This window comes from Perissodus microlepis, chromosome 2, assembly GCF_051167445.1.
Source record: "Perissodus microlepis isolate ML-2025 ecotype Zambia chromosome 2, ASM5116744v1, whole genome shotgun sequence".
Taxonomy (NCBI): domain Eukaryota; kingdom Metazoa; phylum Chordata; class Actinopteri; order Cichliformes; family Cichlidae; genus Perissodus; species Perissodus microlepis.
The window spans coordinates 8,252,196-8,268,953 of NC_140462.1; the positions used below are offsets into that span (position 1 = coordinate 8,252,196).

At 40.3% G+C, this 16,758-nt stretch overlaps 3 protein-coding genes across 11 annotated transcripts in view; 1 reads left to right on the forward strand and 2 right to left on the reverse strand.

The window, feature by feature from the left end:
- On the reverse strand, positions 1-6,189 carry rab9b (RAB9B, member RAS oncogene family). Its single transcript, XM_084943411.1, has 2 exons — positions 6,083-6,189; positions 1-5,151 (listed from the first exon to the last, which is right to left on the reverse strand). Exon 2 carries the CDS (start codon positions 5,075-5,077, stop codon positions 4,466-4,468), a length of 612 nt encoding a protein of 203 aa, XP_084799537.1. The 5' UTR covers positions 5,078-5,151; positions 6,083-6,189; the 3' UTR covers positions 1-4,465.
- pofut4 (protein O-fucosyltransferase 4) lies at positions 5,678-11,651 on the forward strand. Of its 4 annotated transcripts, none has more exons than XM_084943354.1 (5): positions 5,678-5,817; positions 8,555-8,896; positions 9,033-9,413; positions 9,775-10,397; positions 10,571-11,651. In XM_084943354.1, exons 2-5 carry the CDS (start codon positions 8,555-8,557, stop codon positions 10,719-10,721), a joined length of 1,497 nt encoding a protein of 498 aa, XP_084799480.1. In that variant the 5' UTR covers positions 5,678-5,817; the 3' UTR covers positions 10,722-11,651. The 4 variants fall into 4 exon arrangements, with proteins under 4 accessions (XP_084799480.1, XP_084799473.1, XP_084799463.1 ...); XM_084943347.1 differs by lacking the exon at positions 5,678-5,817 and adding an exon at positions 8,194-8,415; XM_084943337.1 differs by lacking the exon at positions 5,678-5,817 and adding an exon at positions 8,194-8,354.
- Positions 11,513-16,758, reverse strand: part of znf185 (zinc finger protein 185 with LIM domain) — a 16,841-nt gene continuing 11,595 nt past the window's right edge. For 5 of the 6 annotated variants that reach the window (XM_084943325.1, XM_084943316.1, XM_084943289.1 and 2 more), the window contains 6 exons: positions 16,496-16,531; positions 15,708-15,779; positions 14,312-14,386; positions 14,135-14,200; positions 12,328-12,442; positions 11,513-12,078 (listed from right to left, as the gene is read on the reverse strand). In XM_084943325.1, coding sequence (XP_084799451.1) covers positions 11,983-12,078; positions 12,328-12,442; positions 14,135-14,200; positions 14,312-14,386; positions 15,708-15,779; positions 16,496-16,531 — 460 coding nt within the window. In that variant the 3' untranslated portion in view covers positions 11,513-11,982. The remainder of the gene's footprint in view (positions 12,079-12,327; positions 12,443-14,134; positions 14,201-14,311; positions 14,387-15,707; positions 15,780-16,495; positions 16,532-16,758) is intronic. The other variant, XM_084943298.1, reaches the window with a different exon arrangement.

Sequence of the window (16,758 nt, forward strand, 5' to 3'; positions counted from 1 at the left end):
TTTATTTGGTAGTTTGCATGATTTATTTGTAGCCAAGCACTGGAGCGCATTCATGACAGGCTTCTACTCAGCAGTGCAATAAGAAGGGAAGTTTTTCATTACAGTAACACAGAATCAAGATGAACGCACTTAACTTTCACACAGCTTAACTCGTACTCCTTGGCTGAGCACTGAAGGGGGAACGGATGTTAGGTGTTGTTTTGTACATCATTATAAAATGAATACAATTTACACAAGGACAAGCCCACAAAAAATAAAAAATCAGCTTTTACATTCAATATTACAGCAACATTAAAAAAAAATACTGACATTAGGCAGGACTGCAGTGACACAGGAGATGGTATCGTGATACTGAAGGTTATAAATAGTGGATTCTCGGGCATGTCAGACTTCAGATAAACGCTGAGATGAGCTACATTGTTGAAACAGGATTAAAACTGGAATCGTATTGTAAGACATCAGCCTTTTGTCTCATTACAGAAACATTAACACTGATAATAAGCAGAAAGCCCTCATTTTTGCTTTGAATTAATGTAGACTACCAGCCTGATATTAAAAGCCCTACTCACTTCACAGTTAAAAAAAAATAAAAATACCAGTACTCAAACACACAATCAAATGCATGAGCTGTTGTAAGCCTACATTTCCAAAAAAGCACATAATAGGAGAATACGACAGTACCTGATTAGATTTGGTGCACTTTGAAAGTGAACCTCTTGTAATGTTCGCCATTAGTCTGCACGCTCACTGAAATATGATTCAATTTTGACTCGGAAGGCAAACGCTGTGAACCCACGCTGACGGACGACACAAGACCGCTAACGTTACAGAAACCGTTACGAGAACACAGGGGCCATAATGAGAACTTTATGCATCCCATAAAAAGAGAAATATTTTATCCAATTCGTGCAACTGAATTTGTTGATGCAGTTTCAAGATCAAAAGAATAACAATACATTTAAATGTTAAATTACATTCTTCAAAATGAATTTAAGCTATATTACTGTTTTAAAACAAGTTTTTTTAAAAGCAAATCCCTCAGGCAGACAGCAGTAAAACCATGGGGAAGAAAAGTCAACAGTATCTGTAGAAAGTACCAAAAAAACCCAGCTGAAAACAAGTAAATATCACTAAGTATCAGAATATGAGGTTGTACATTTCACTAAATACTGTTTAAATGGATATGGAAGGACTCAATTCATGTGGTCAAACTACCACATTCAGCTGAGACGTATAATAACTGAACTGACAGCAAAAAGCATATGTTGTATATTGGTGAAGTACAGGAGCCCATCAGAATAGCCAAAGCTACAATACTGGAATCTTAAGGCCTACTGAACAATTCACAAAGCAGGCACAGGATTACAAAGGTGCCATTAATATAACCTCTCTACTCATCAGGACTTTAGTCTGTACCTGATCAAACATTGAAGCCCAATTTTGTTAGATAAAAATGTAAAACTACAAAAAAAATATTACACTTTGAAGGATGGGAACGTGCTTCACACAAAAAATAAACACTATCACCAGTAGTACTACTTCTGATTCTGGACCAAAAAACCCCCCAAAAAACCTGGCCTTAGTAATCATGTACATAAATTACAAGAAGTAAAAACAATAATGTCTGATTCCCTGACACATCCAGCTACAATGCAGTGGAAGAAAAATATAATTAACAGAATAAGGGTACCACAATTGTTCGCACCGTTGCTCAAATTTGAAACAGCAAAATTAAAGCTTACAATTCCCTTGCTACTGAAGACAAACAAGGTCATCTTCCTTTTGAGTGCAGCAATCGTTTAAATAACCCGTACTTTCAATGCTGTTATCTCACTGATGTGGGGACTTCTGAAGCTCAATATTTGCCTGTACTGGGAACACTGTCATTCACAGACACAGTCAGTGTCAGGAAAATACATTAGCTCTCCAACAACTGCCGACACACCTCATAAAATGAGACTTTTTCATGAACAGAAAATGGAGCAGTGACTAGAGCTACTGTGTGTTAAGCTGCATTTCCACCTGAGCCTCTCTTATAACAAAAAGCTTCCTATAGACTATCATTAGTCTCCATTTCCTCTGCAGTGAAAGATCCATAGAGAAGCTGGACATATTAAAAAGTGCTGGCTGTTTTTTTGTTGTTTGTTTTTTTTAACATGTCAGACTATTGAAATATATAGTAACCACGTTACATTGGCTGCCTCTGTCCATCTCAGTTATGTAGGTCTTTGTGTGCACACACACACACACACACACACACACACACACACACAGAAAAAACGGAGTGGTCACAGTCAACGAGATGAAGCCTGGACAAAGTCTGGCATAGGCCTCTTCCCTCGGGGTGGTTTAGGGGTGAGAGCATTTCTAATCCGAAAAACTTCACCAACAATGCTTCTTCTGTTTATTTACTCTAGTTACTTTATTTACCCCAAACACAGCACTTATTTGGGCAGGATGTCAGCTATATTAACAGCTGTCAGGGCAGATTTTGCAAGTCATTTTAGATTTGTTTTTTTTTCCATCTATTTTTTAATTAAGCCATTCTTGACCAATTTACTAGTTGACAGTCCCCTCGCTCTTATTTTGAAATATTAGTTGGCGTTAACCAGCTAGCCCCGGCCCTTCCAGTCCTATTTTCTGCCTTTCAGCAGGCTGACCAGAATTTCTCATCTCATGGACTCAGAATCCACAGTCTTGGACTCCATTTTTGTAGGTTTGTTTTTTCTGCTCTGTAGATGTGACCACTAACCACAAGACCACTAACAAACATCTGCAGCAGGTAGAGAGCAGCTCACGTCACTACAGCTGAGAAGAGCAAAGACAATCGTCTCCAAACGCAATTCAAGGAGGTGGACGTTTGTATCTGGACAATTCTGCAGCATGAACGACTCAGAAATCAAAAATTGCTACAGCACGGTGTCGTGACATTATGTGTGGCGATATTGTATAAATACAAGCACATACAAGGGGACTTGAGTCAACTGGCTGCCAGCTGGATGTATTCTGGTTACATTCCTATAGAACGGGAAGGTTGCGGAGCACAAATGTGAATTTCTTTCTATCTATACAGCAACAGAGATTTGAGATTTTCAACAATTTACCACGGTTAATTTCTTGTATTATCAGAAACAGATTGCATGTAATTGTCAAGTTGACCCCATTCAATCGCAGATTGATAATAGACTGACCCTGTCTTGTGGCAACATTTACCGCAGGTTTTAGTGACAGTGTTGGTGTGCTTGACGGTCTCATATTGTATCAAAAAAATAACTGGAGTTAGATAATGTTATCTTATTGGATAGAACTGTTACAAAGTTTTACTCTGAGGATGAAATTTGCAGTTTAAAAAAGGTAATAAATGGTTAAAATGTTAAAAAATGATAAACGCTAAAAATCACAGTAATATCTTATCGGAAGTAAAATACTGTAATAATAATATATTGTGGGGTGTCTGGTAGTTCCCATCTAGTGGACAGATAGCTGAATATATCCGTTATTTATTTCTCCCAAAATATTTGGAAATTAAAAGAGTCAGAGGGGCACATTATATGAGACGCTATTTAATTTCATTTAAAAATGTGTGGGTGTGCGTAATTTCTGGGCACATTTACAAAGGCACCCCTGGTACCACCACAATTACAATCCAATTCTGAGCAAAACACTGCACTCTCTAGCTTACTCAACCACAACTGCTCTCTTCATATATATTTTTTTAGATAAACCAGGCAGACGAACCAAGTCTGAGTGTTGTGCTTAACAACAGTAATCTCTGATATAAGCCTTAAAGTAAGCAAAATAAGCAACTGCAACAACTTGAAGTAAGATGACTAAGATGGACTGGCTGAATGCTACAAGTTTAGTGCTGCAAACATTATTACCACTGTTCCTAAACCAAGGGAAAACACTGTTGCACAAACAAGAGCTTTTTGGAGGTAAACATTTCCCAGAGAATTTAATCTTTAGACCTTTGTCCCTTTGATGGAAACATACAGAGTCCTTTCAAAGGCTCCTAGTCCCTTAGGAAAGTTCCTATGGTGGAAACACAGCTTTACAGAGCAAAAAAAGGAGTGCTCTTCAAAGGTGGATTGGTATATTCTTTGTTCAAATGCATTAATTCCAAATTATATTATTTTGATTAAAGTTAATCCCTTAAATGCACTAGATGCTATAGTCCCTGCACAAGCTGGAAACAATGGTTTGTACCATACTACTGGCAGCACAACTTGTAAGTGTGCCGGTACCTTTGTAGGAACAATAATTCAACATTCTAGAAACCAGCTAAATCCTTGATATGCCTCCTCAGAGCAGGTGTATCCTATTCATATTATCTTCAGGGAATGTGCACTCAGTACCTTGTACCAACAGTACACGTACCATAAACAATATATGACTGGCTCTTAAAACTACCACAGGCAAGTTTCAGCCAGAGGGATTAAAACAGGGTGGATTCACACCTATCCAATCAGCAGCAAGATCTTCTGGAGGTTTTGCGGTTTCCATGGAGATCAATAGTACTACTCAAGAGCGCATGATCAATCTGGTCCTCAGCAGCCAGAACCTCCCTGACAGCTGCCTCAAACGCAGCGGTGACATTAGTGTCATCTTTAGCACTGGTCTCAAAGTAAGGGCAGCAGCCGTTCTCTTCGCACCAGGCCCGCGCTTCATCCTCCCCGACCTCCCTCTGCTCCATGTCTATCTTGTTGCCCAGTACCACAAAAGGGAACCGCTCGGGGTCTTTGACGTCAGAGTAGTACATGAACTCCTTCTTCCAGCTGCCCAGGTTCTGAAAGCTCTGCAGGTTGTTCACGGCAAATGTGAGCAGGCAGCAGTCGGCGCCTCGGTAGAAAGGTGTACGTAGTGACTTGAAGCGCTCCTGACCGGCTGTGTCCCATATCTGAAGAGTGACAAGGCGTCCATCCACTTCCAAGTCCCGATTAAGGAACTCCACGCCGATGGTGTGGAAAGACTGGGAGTCAAACCGGTCTGTGACATAGCGGTTCATCAAGGAGGACTTGCCCACTCCACCATCTCCCAGTAGGATTACTTTGAGCAGCAGGTTCTTCCCACTCATCATGCCACCCACCCAACTAGGCCTCCTCACAGGGCTAAAGTCCTCCCCACTTGGTGGTAAACCGGGGTGAACCTAACCTAGAAACAGGAAGGGTGAAAACGAGATGTGGAAATTACTGCTGGTCATTGGGATATGAAACATAATGACTTCTCAGAAAACATTTAAAAGCCAAAGCAGTCTATGGGTTTGTGTCCGCTGATGATTCAGAGTAGGTAATTAGAGGAACAGTCAGCAGCCACAGGATAACTGTTATAACTTGGAAGTAAACCTTTCTGCGTAATTAAAACCACATGACAGAAGTGTAATGGTTGACTAGCTTCAGGGACAAAATGACGGGGTGAAGGACCGAGATGTCTTCCAAAGGTCTCTGGCATAGAAAAATACAGGGTAGCAGACAGCTCTGCTGTTTACGACATGAAAATATAATACTGGCTAGTCCACACATTATGCACTACAGTGAACAGATGTCAACTACAGATTAGGAAGTAAAAATTAAACATTAAAGAAAACGGTTTTTTTTTTGTAGTACATCATGAGGAAAACCCCGACACCACAACCGGCTGACCATAAATCCACTCTGTACAGCACCACCACTGCACCTGCGCAAACCACAAATATGTACCAGCTTGCCAAACTGTGGCTATTAGAAAACAAAAACTCTCGCTGAACTCTCTTGTCGATGCTGTTTGTGAAACTGTTCGCAGAAGTGCTTCAGAGAAGAAGTTAAATGGGAACCGAAACAGGTAAGACTTCTAAATCACGCCATGCGAGACAGTAAAGCGGTTGTAATGTATACCGGCTTAGCAACCCTCCCATCAAACTAGCAAGCTAGCCGACTAGTCTGATGCCTTGTTGACATTCCATCCCGGTCAGGCTAACCGTTAGCTCTAATTTATATGCGGCTCAGAAGAGTTTTAAAAGGCGACGCAGTTACCAGTAGCGACTATTGCAGTGGGTTGGTGTTTTCAAAACTGATTGCATATCGTAGAAACATTTATTTCTACTTACCCTGCTTCTAGTAGGTAATATTGAGTGGCTGTCCCGCTACCCTACATCTGACTGAGATTCAGTGTCGTGACGTGCGCGCCCCATCGCGGACCTGCACGTGCACACCGCCCAAGCAAAGCGGGGTCCTAAAGCCCGTAAAATGAGCGGATACCCCAAATGATAAACAAACGGAAGTAAAAATGAATGGATAACAACAATAATTATATTTTAGCGTTAGCCTTTACAGAAACACAAATAATTTTGGAAATTATCAGTACTGTTAATTTAGGGAATCTGTGGCATAAATCGTACATTGGGTCGTGGGTAATCGTTTTGCTAAGAACTGTAAGTTTGTAACATTTTGCATTTGAGTTCAGTCTGAATAAAAGCTGGATTTATGAAAAATGTGCAAGAATTTTAGTAAATCTTACTATTTGCTTTGTCTCTTTCTACTTTGTTGTCCAAGCATAATTTACTGATTACTGATTTACTGATCATTTTCCAACCCATTTAAACCCAGAACTGGACTTAATTTCCCTTCTCTAACAGTGGTTTAGTGACAACTATTCATTCTCTGAGATCACTAACCATCCTTCTTTTGACACATCTACTTGATGTGATGAAGTGGCCTTTCTGTCTCTCAGTAAACAAAACCAGATGCTCTGACCTGACAGTTGAGCTGATGTGGTTTTCACTTCAGGTCTGCTAAATGTTACTCTGGATGCATTTCATGGCACTGACCTCACAGGGGTGGCCCCCTCTGTTAAACTCTGTGTAGCCATGATGTGAAACTGACTTCTGGCACTTTTTGCTTACACAAAAATCTGAGAACTGAGCTCTATTGTGAGACTGATATTATTTTTGAAGATCAAATTATACAAACTCTTCAACTGCTCATTCCACTGTTGAAGTCTAAATATCTACCATAGACTTTACAGTTCCACATTTGACCTGTGAAAACTGAAAACTGGATCATGATTGGTTCCCCACCTCATTCCAAAGTCACAAAGTCATCTTTTAAGTATGAGTTTTAAACTCTGGCCTAATTTAATTTAACTTACATTAAACATTAATTTGATTTACATTAAATTTAACCGATATTAATTTAACTTACATTAAATCAAGTCAACCGAAAAACCATCCAATACTGGACACACAAAGCTGCCTCCTCATTCGGAGCAAGCTAATGGCTCAGTCACACGAGCCATTAGCTCATGAATTTCTCAGCGAAATTTCTCCCTTTAGCAGAAACTACGAACACATCCTGCAGTGCCAAGCTTTATGCAAACGTTCTTCTGCACAGTCAAGCTCAAACCTCAAAAATGTAAAAGTAATAAAAATGCTTTTTTAAATGGGAAACATCAGATTTACACTAACATCCAAATCAAGATCTGCCAGTGTTGCACTGTAGTTAACAGCAGTAAAGGCGAACTCTTTTCTACTCAGCAAGACTGATGGCAATAAGCTGGCAATCTGTCTGCATTTATAAATTAGACAACAGTTATTAGCAAACCTTTGACAATCTCTCTCGGAGTGACTGTAGTTGGTCCAGATCAGACTGTGACTGTTGCAGAAAGGTTGTCTCCTATCAGGTGACCTATGCAATCGTCTTGTGATCAAAAGTGGCCGTGAGAGTGCAACACCCTCAAGCTCTATGTAGCCATTTAGTTACCACAATCTCCAATTGGTTGCAGAATGTGACAAAAATTCAATACAATCACCAGTCAGCCACCATAGATGCAAGGAGATCGCTGTCCCTTTCTTGTGACTGAGCCTTTACCTTACTCTGAATTAGGAGATAGCTTTGCAAGAAGTGTACCCACTGTGGTATGGTTTTTCGGCTGAGCCGATTTAATGCAAGTTTCTTCAGATAATCTTATTTTAGGACATAAAGGACATGTGTTATTAATTCTGCTAATGTTGTTCGCTTTTAGAATGACTTTTGTATTTGCTTAAAGTTCATTTAAATCTCTAGGGTTTTTTTTTTTATCTTAAAACATATACTCTATGTTTTTATGTATGATTTGTTGTGTTTGTTGTGGCAAAATCCGTTAAGTATCAAACGATTCTGAACTGAACCTGTCTGACCCAATCTTACTCCCGGGCTGTAGGTGGCGCTAGAGTGAGATATTTTTGAGACCTAAAGAAGAAGAAAATCAGGACTACAAAAAAAATAAGTCAGCTGTTAACTGATGTTTGGGGCATCTCGTTAGCACTGCTCATCAAAGCGCTAGATTTTTTAGTTTGTAAGCTAAGAAAAAGCCCCTTTCACGTGTTTCCCGCGGAGATGATGGTAGGAAACAGTGTGAATATTCCGATGTTTCTCCATGCTCTGAAAACACTGGCTCTGTAGAGTAAGTCGCTGGATTGTTTGCGTAGCGGACCGCATTTATACAACCGCATTTATAAAGCAAAAAGAATCATACTGCTGTCCCTACGCAGTAATGTGGTGTTTATTTTAAATGTGTGTCTTTGTTCAATTCACCCCTGCAGATGGCGGGTAGGAGCAGGCTTCTGCCCTTTGCTTGTCTGGGGTTTTTCGGGGTCCTGTGCTGGGTCTGGGTCTCCTTTGCCTCCTTTCCAGATGACCAGGTGCTTCCCCTGGAGGCCTTGGATGCACTTGACCGAGGAGCCTTTCAGCCTCAGAGTGCTCTCTCAGAGATGGAGTTTGCCTCCGTGGTTTCATACAGAGGACCAGGGAACCGCGACCGTCGCAGTAACAAGGAGCTGCCCATTCTCCTCTGGTGGAGCGGTGGGCTGTTCCCACATTTTCCAGGCGACACTGAGCGCATTGACTGTGCCACGTCCTCCTGTCTGGTCACGAGCAATCGTAAGGTACCCGAGATACTTACCCTCCTAAAACACCTTTCATGAATCTCCTGCCTTGGACAGGAGGAAGATGCATGTACACATTAATAATAATTAGCTTCTCGGGTTGCTCTGCAACTAATCTTGGGTTTGATCTTGAAAGGTGCAGCTGTACAAACGGACAACATCCATCATCTTTTATGGGACAGACTTCCGGGCATATGAGGCGCCTCTCCCTCGTCTCCGCCACCAAACCTGGGCACTGTTCCACGAAGAGTCACCTATGAATAACTATGTCCTCTCTCATGGACCGGGAATCCGGCTGTTCAATTACACCGCTACGTTTCGCAGGGAGTCAGACTACCCCTTGACCCTTCAGTGGCTTCCTTCTCTGGAGTACTTGCTGGAGCCTGTAGCTGTGTCCTTGGAAGAGAAGAACCGCCTGAGGAGGGAGGGTCTGGCTCCAGTGCTCTACATGCAGTCTCACTGTGATGTACCATCAGACAGAGACAGATATGTAAAGGAGCTCATGAAGTACATAAAGGTAAAGTGCAGAATAATTCAGCTGTGTAATAACCACAGTGAAAGAGATTATGGTCCTGTTTTTTTTTTTTTTTTTTAATGAAAGATATAGCGGTCCGTTACCCTTAATGGTTTTTTTTCTGCTTTACACAAATGCCGAGATTCTTTCTCAGTGGTAAATATCTCTTCTTATTTTATTACGCACTGCACAGCAGATAAAAATCACTAATCTTTGTGCTTCCAATTGCAATAGCAAATGTGTAAATGTTTTGCATAGAAAATACTCAGTGGAACAGCCAAATCTGTCATTGTGTAATAATTAATCTGTTCCCAGATATGCCCTAACTGTGTCTCCCATCTTTCCAAACATTACCTCTGTGTAGATCGATTCTTATGGGAAATGCTTGACCAACAAACCCCTACCAGAATATCTGGAGGACACGGCCACTGCTACCGGTGAAGAACCAAAATTCATGAATTTTGTGGCGCGCTACAAGTTCCACCTGGCTCTGGAGAATGGCCTGTGTCCAGATTACATGACTGAGAAGCTGTGGCGGCCTCTCCACCAGGGGTGCGTTCCCATTTATCGAGGTGCCTCCGCGGTGGCGGACTGGATGCCCAACGACCGCTCGGTGATCATCATAGATGACTTCCCCTCACCCAAAGCTCTTGCCGACTTCCTCATACATCTGGACGAGAATGACGATGAATATGCTAAATATTTAGAGTTCAAGAACCCCAGCCGCATCACTAATACTCGTTTGCTAGAGTCACTGAAGACCCGCGAGTGGGGGGTGAATGACATGAGTAAACCCAACTACCTGAATGGATTTGAATGTTACGTATGTGACCAGGAGAATGCTCGATTAGCTGCAGAGCATGCACATAAAAAGGCCCCTAAGACGAATCAACCACCTCGGCCTAAAATGGCTAATAACTCTCACATGGGTTGCCCGCTCCCCAGTCCGGGATATGGAGACGTCAAAGACTTACCTTCAGATGATGGGTGAGTTTGTCTTTAAATGAACAACAGCACCAGGTGTGAACACAATTTATTTTTTTTCCCTGCACTGAAATGTGAACAATAATGTCCTGCGGGGAGCGAAATCGGTCTGTTTTAATAGTCTAATTAAAGTATCCTCTGTGATGAGCCTAATCTGTTTGTTTATCTGTCCGCAGATGGTTGCAAATATGGCCTCAGGATTACTGGCAGAGCCTTGACCAAGCAGAGGGGCTGGAGTCTCTGATAAGACACAACGAGTCAGACCCTTCTCTGCTGTGGAAGCACATCCAAAGCATTGCTGTGAGCAGAGCCAAAGGAAAACACTGACACAGGCCTTGAAACAAACAGAGGATGGAGTCCGTCCAGGATTATAGGAGTGTCCCATATTATGTATCCCCCCCTCTTGTTTAAATGAAGGAATGAAGTACACATTGCTCATAGTTTTGCACCCAAGCCAACCCCACCCCCTTTTTACCCATGTGAGTAGTTTAGTTATCCTGAAACAAATTTTGCTATTTTGTTGAGCTGACATTAAACTTTGCCTTCATCCCACGCTCAGTAATGAGAAAATAACATTCTAGACTTTTATATGCGAATATTTTCCAACCAGTTTTATCACCGTAGCTGAGGTTCCATTATATTGCCCATAGTTAGTATTAACTACTTGGAGGACCATTGTCCCAAATGGGCACACTCTCATGGGATGCGCCTTTTCATTAGACTGGGGCAGAGCCAAAGACTTGTCCTCTGTACCGCGGGAGCTCTGCCTAACTGTGTGTGAAGACCATCAAGACGGTAGCCAAATGACTGCATCAGCTTCTTTACAGTTACTCAGCAGGTAGCTGATGGCTATTAGCTAAAATCCCATTTAGATGCAAAGCTATTGTGACTATGCAAGGAAAATATTATTTTGCCAAGCAGAGGAGAGGTGCAAATGTAAATTTAGTACAATCTCGCATTGGGATGTTACCAGAGTTCTCAGGATCAGCTCAGCTTGGAAAAACTCTGATTTTTATGTTAGAATATCACCTTGTCTGACAATTTTCTGTTACATCATTTAGGATCATGTGCAATAACTACCAATCATTCTTTTCTGAAACACTCTTGAGACTCATGTATCTGGTAGCAAACTACTTTTATATGACATGTTTACACCAGGATTATAGAAATTGTTTTATTTTGCTAACAAAGCATCATACATGCAAACACTATTTTGTATCAAGAAGAGCAAAAATTAAGTAAACATTTTGTAAGCAAGTTCTTTTTTTTATTTCCTATTGTTGCTAAATTCTTGTATCCCTCTCACCAGTATTAGTCTGTTCACATCAGTGTGTGATGTTGGACAGACGTATCCTTCATAGTAAACCGAAGCAGATAAAGCTTTCACCACCATCAAAACACAACGCAAGGTTTTAAAATATGTCATTATCAAGTTTAAGAAATCATAGTCGCCGGTCACTTTAAGCTACATTAATCAGAAGTTCAAACAAATGCAGTGCAAACTTTGAAAAAAAAGAGCAGTTCTCGCTTTGTGTGCGAATTAACATGACAGAAAGGAGAGAGAGGAGGTCTGCGAAGCTCTTGATGATCAGATGGCCCTGTAGCAGGTCTCGCAGTGGACTTTCCCACCGTGCAGGAACATACTGTGGAGAAGGTCTCCCATGGGTTTCTTACACACATCACACTGAAAGATAAGCAAACCATGTGATAGCTCCTTGATGAGAAATTTTTGCAGGAAAACGATTTGAGCCACAAAAACGTAATTATCTGGTTAAACTTGCCTGGACTGGCAATAACAACAAATACGATTTATGTTACCGCTGTTGGCAAAGACGCTATTTTTGATTCGCCAAACAATTTTTTTTAAAGGTGTATTTTCTTTGCGGTATTATTTAGGAAAAAAATTATTCAATGTTGTATCTGAGTAAATTACCTTGAAGCAGGAAGGATGGCAGTTGATGTTGAGGTGCTCAATGGTAATCTTGGCATCATTTCCCACCTGCTCTCCACAGTATGTACAGGTAGATGACGGTGGGATCCTGGAGTAGCTGATTGAGAAAAGATAAGTTGACCACTGAATCAGGAACAGGTACAGTGCACTGAAGCTCAGTCTGGTTGAATAACAAGATATTTGGAGTCCTATGTGAGGGAAATTAATAAGTGTAAATAATCCTTTGATGTCCATGCTCAGCCTCTTAATGAGCAGGCTTGGTGGAATTTCTGCCCTTCTGCTTGCACGTATCTAGTTTTGTCAGCAGCGGAAATAACAAAGTGGGGGAGAAAGAGCTGCGGCTTATAGCTGTGGTTGCGGCTTTAAAACGCGTTTAGGGAATAGTCTTGTTTATGGAGGTGCCGTAGGGATAACCAAGAGGCTACACATGCTCAGTACTCGAAATATGTAACTGAAATATGTCAAATAGTGTAAACGGTAAAACTAGTAGTTGCGATAGAGATACTAAAAGAAGAAGGTGAAATGTAAGCACCATGGCAACCCCCACAGACTTACATGTTAAAATAATAAAAAGGAAAAAAACAAAACATGTTTACAACCTGGTACAAAAAAATGTCTCCTTGAAAACTGCAGGTACTCAGTTATAACTGCTATCTGTCTTCGAAGCAGAATCTCAGCTGATTCATGTCACTGAATTTCTCAACTGTGTCTACAGTATCTCTGTTTTTTGGAGCATTTTTTAGTCTGCCAAAATTGGATAAAATATGGCTTGGTTTGTGATTAATTGTACCAAACAGCAAGCCAACCAAGAAGCCTGTGCTCAAGTTGTTTTTCAGTTGTTGTTTTTTTAATTAGGTGAATTTCTAACACTGTTTTATTTCTGTCAGTGCTTATTAGCAGGTATCCAGAATTGTAAAATAGAGTTTATGGCTCCAACCTGCCAAACAGGCTATCAAAATACTGTCAATTTTGAATACAGGAAATAAAATGTAGCCAAAATGCCAAACAAGCATTTTACCCCTTACATGCTGTTTGAAGCCAACTTGACTCAATGTGACAGCAGTAAAAATACCTAAATATCATTCTCCATCTATTCTCCCCTGCTTATCCTTGTCATAGTTGCAGGGGGGCAGGAGCCTAGCCCAGTGTGTGTGTGTGTACATATACACATATACATATATATATATATATATATATATATATATATATATATATATATATATATATATATATATATATATATAGAGAGAGAGAGAGAGAGAGAGAGAGAGAGAGAGAGAGAGAGAGAGAGATCTATATATATATATATATATATATATATATATATATATATATATATAGATAGATATATAGATATATATATAGATATAGATATATATATACACACATATATATATATATATATATATAGATAGATAGATACACATATATAGTTCAAACTTTGATAGAGAGACGTCTAGGTCTGGTTCAAAAGTGAATGTGCAGTATTTTCCTGCCATAGGTTAAAATGTTGCTATGTAAGATTTATTCCTGAAACATGTTCAGATTTATAAACTGATTCCAGCTGAAGTACTTGAACTGTGAGAACTGAAAATGGACACAGTAGCAGCAGGTTAAACTTACACAGCTAAAAGGGTTTGAAGTGTAATTAAGAAGGAGTTTTGAGAAACGCATGAATACAGTTTAAATGACGTTAGTGGGGGAAAAAAGCTGAACTGCCATTTAAAGAGCAAGAAGTGAAAGCAGTTAAAGTATTGAGAGAGAAGTAGGGCTCAGATTGTGTTATTACCTGGAGTAAAGAGATGGGCTGCTGTAAGAATAGCTGGTGGAGCTTGAAGTCAGGTAATCTGACCTACTATTGGAAACAAGATCAATGAGTAAATCATCATGAGGGCAGTGCTTGCAGTTTTTTAAAGCAGTATTTTATATCAATATGGCAGTTGACTAAATAATTTATTGGCCCCACCTATTGAGCGTGTCTCTGGGGTTCTGCAAGGACGTCTCAGTTGCATTGACATACTCCTTCACAAACACAAACGGCCTTAAAGGAGAGGCAAAAGGTGGGTTAATACACATAGCTACAATATATACACAATTGTGGTCAGAGGTTTGCATATACTCATCATGGGTATGAATTTCATGATGATTTTTTTTTCCAGGGTGGAATGATTGCATGACATACATCTTTAATGGCTTAAAAAAATGGATACACAACTTAAATATTTTAATAAGTAGTGCTAAAGCTTCAATGCCTTTTAACTTGACAAAGTCAAAGCTCGCTAACTTCTCATTAGTGATCATGACTGACTGGTAGTTTCTCTTTGCCAGCATAAAAAGGATTTGTTTTAATAATACTCATTGGACTGACCAATACTCAGATGTTCACTGAGTTCCTTGGACTTTTCTATTGTTCCAAGAAGGAGAATTGTAGATTCACATAAGCTGAGAGCGTCTTTGGAAGCCATTTCTAAACAACTGCAGATTCCAGGTTCATCAGTTCAATCACCACTTTGCCAAAATCCAGAAGAAGACTCAAACTATCACAAATTGCTCCTGCTCCAAAATCGACATTTTCAAACTTGAGTGAAATTTGCGGTTGTCCTCATGGACAGATCAAATGCTTTTAGGAGAAAAAGATTTATGGCCAGACGAGACAAAGATTGAGTTATTTGGCCATAATGATAAGAGGTATATTTGGAGGAGTCAAAGGTGAGGCTTTCAAACCTAAGAACACTGTCAAGCATGGTGGTGGTAGCGTCATGCTCTGGGCTGGTTTGCTGCTAGTGGTACTGGTACACTGCACAAAGTGATTGGAATAATAAAGGAGGACTACCTCCAAATTCTTCACCTTTACATCCAACCAACAGCTAGATGGATTTAATGTGGACACAACTGGCTGTTCCAACAGGACAATGATCCCAAACACACAATGAATGGATAAGGCAGGCTAATATTATGCTTGTGGAATAAGCTTCCCAAAGCCTCGACCTCAGTCCTATTGAAAATTTGTGGAATAGGATGAAAAGCCGGGTCCTTGGTAGCAAACCCAAGCAATTTAAAATAACTCCAATTCTTTCAAGAAGAGCAGTCACATATCCAGCCAGAATTATTCCAGAAGATTGTTCATGCCTACCGAAAGCATCTGAGTGTAACTGGCAAAGGAACATTTAACCAAATATTAGTGGACGTGTATGTACATATGTCTGAGCCTGTGTATGTATACTTTTCAACAGTTCAAAGAAATAATTTAAAGCCCCAAATTATCTTGACGTTCACACCCGCCATGAGTGTATTTAGGATTCTGACCACACTTACATATGCTGTCAATCCAAATTAAATTTATAGTTTGTACAGTCACTCACTTTTTGGTTTCAGGTTCTGGGGTTTTGACTCTCTGCTCCTCTTCTCTTATGGTCCTGGAATAGGTATCAAAACTGGAGACATGCAACGTGCAGCAACGTTAGTCTCATCTTTCACTCAATGATGGCATTACAGTGATGGGTTATAGAGAAGCACCCCACATCTGTCAAATGCAGCTCAGGAGATAATCACTTCTGTCACTGCTTGTTAATGACAGGCTGGTTAACGGGCTGTGATTTGACAAAAGGACATCTCTAATACACATCATTATTCTGACATCTGGAGGCTGATAATTAGAGGGAAGGAAATGAGGGCAAATTGAAAGACAATGGAAGAGCAGATCTTGTCATTCAACTTCAGTAATAGAGTTGAAATGGAAATCTGTCTAACCGGGTGTCATGATGGAGTTACAGGTAACTTTCATGGATAACTTTCAGTTACTAACCATTTTCAGTTACGCCTACTAAAAATGGCTGCGTTACAAAGAGACAAAAGCAGATCCAGAAGGTGAAAGCGTAACACAAACCCACACGTGCTAAATATTTGATGGCGTGCATTTGTTTTTAGATACATTTCATAAAATAACCATTTATTCCACTCGTTGAAGAACAGGTAAATGTAAGTTTCATGCAACAGCGCACCATTGCTCAAATTTCTAGAGGCATGAAAGGATTTAAAAAGAAAAAAAAAGGGAAAGCCAGTGTTGTTACAAAAGTGAGAAAATCAACAGATGAGAGAGAAAATAACCCTCTGCATTATGCTGTCTGACTTTACAAGATCATAAACTTACCGATCCATGGAGGGCTCAGGCTCACTGCGTATCTCCCTGGAAAGTAAAGAAAACATTGTTAGACCTTTATAGTAGGCTGTAGCAATCAATAAGCTGGATGCAATCCAGTAAGCGAGACTGCTGCATTTTTTAAAAATGTGTATGAAACTGATCTTTCTGGCTCACAGCTCCACTAGGGTCACGGTTTATTGACCAGCTGTGGTCTGCTTTATACAGTACTGCACCACTGCCTGATCTGAGGCCCTCCTCCCAAGCAGTGTGAT

Coding starts and splice junctions, on each gene's coding strand:
- rab9b (XM_084943411.1), bottom strand. CDS start 5,077: ATGATGAGTGGGAAGAACCTGCTGCTCAAAGTAATCCTACTGGGAGAT.
- pofut4 (XM_084943337.1), top strand. Junction 8,897..9,032: donor TGGTCACGAGCAATCGTAAG/GTACCCGAGATA, acceptor TGATCTTGAAAG/GTGCAGCTGTACAAACGGAC. Junction 10,398..10,570: donor GACTTACCTTCAGATGATGG/GTGAGTTTGTCT, acceptor ATCTGTCCGCAG/ATGGTTGCAAATATGGCCTC.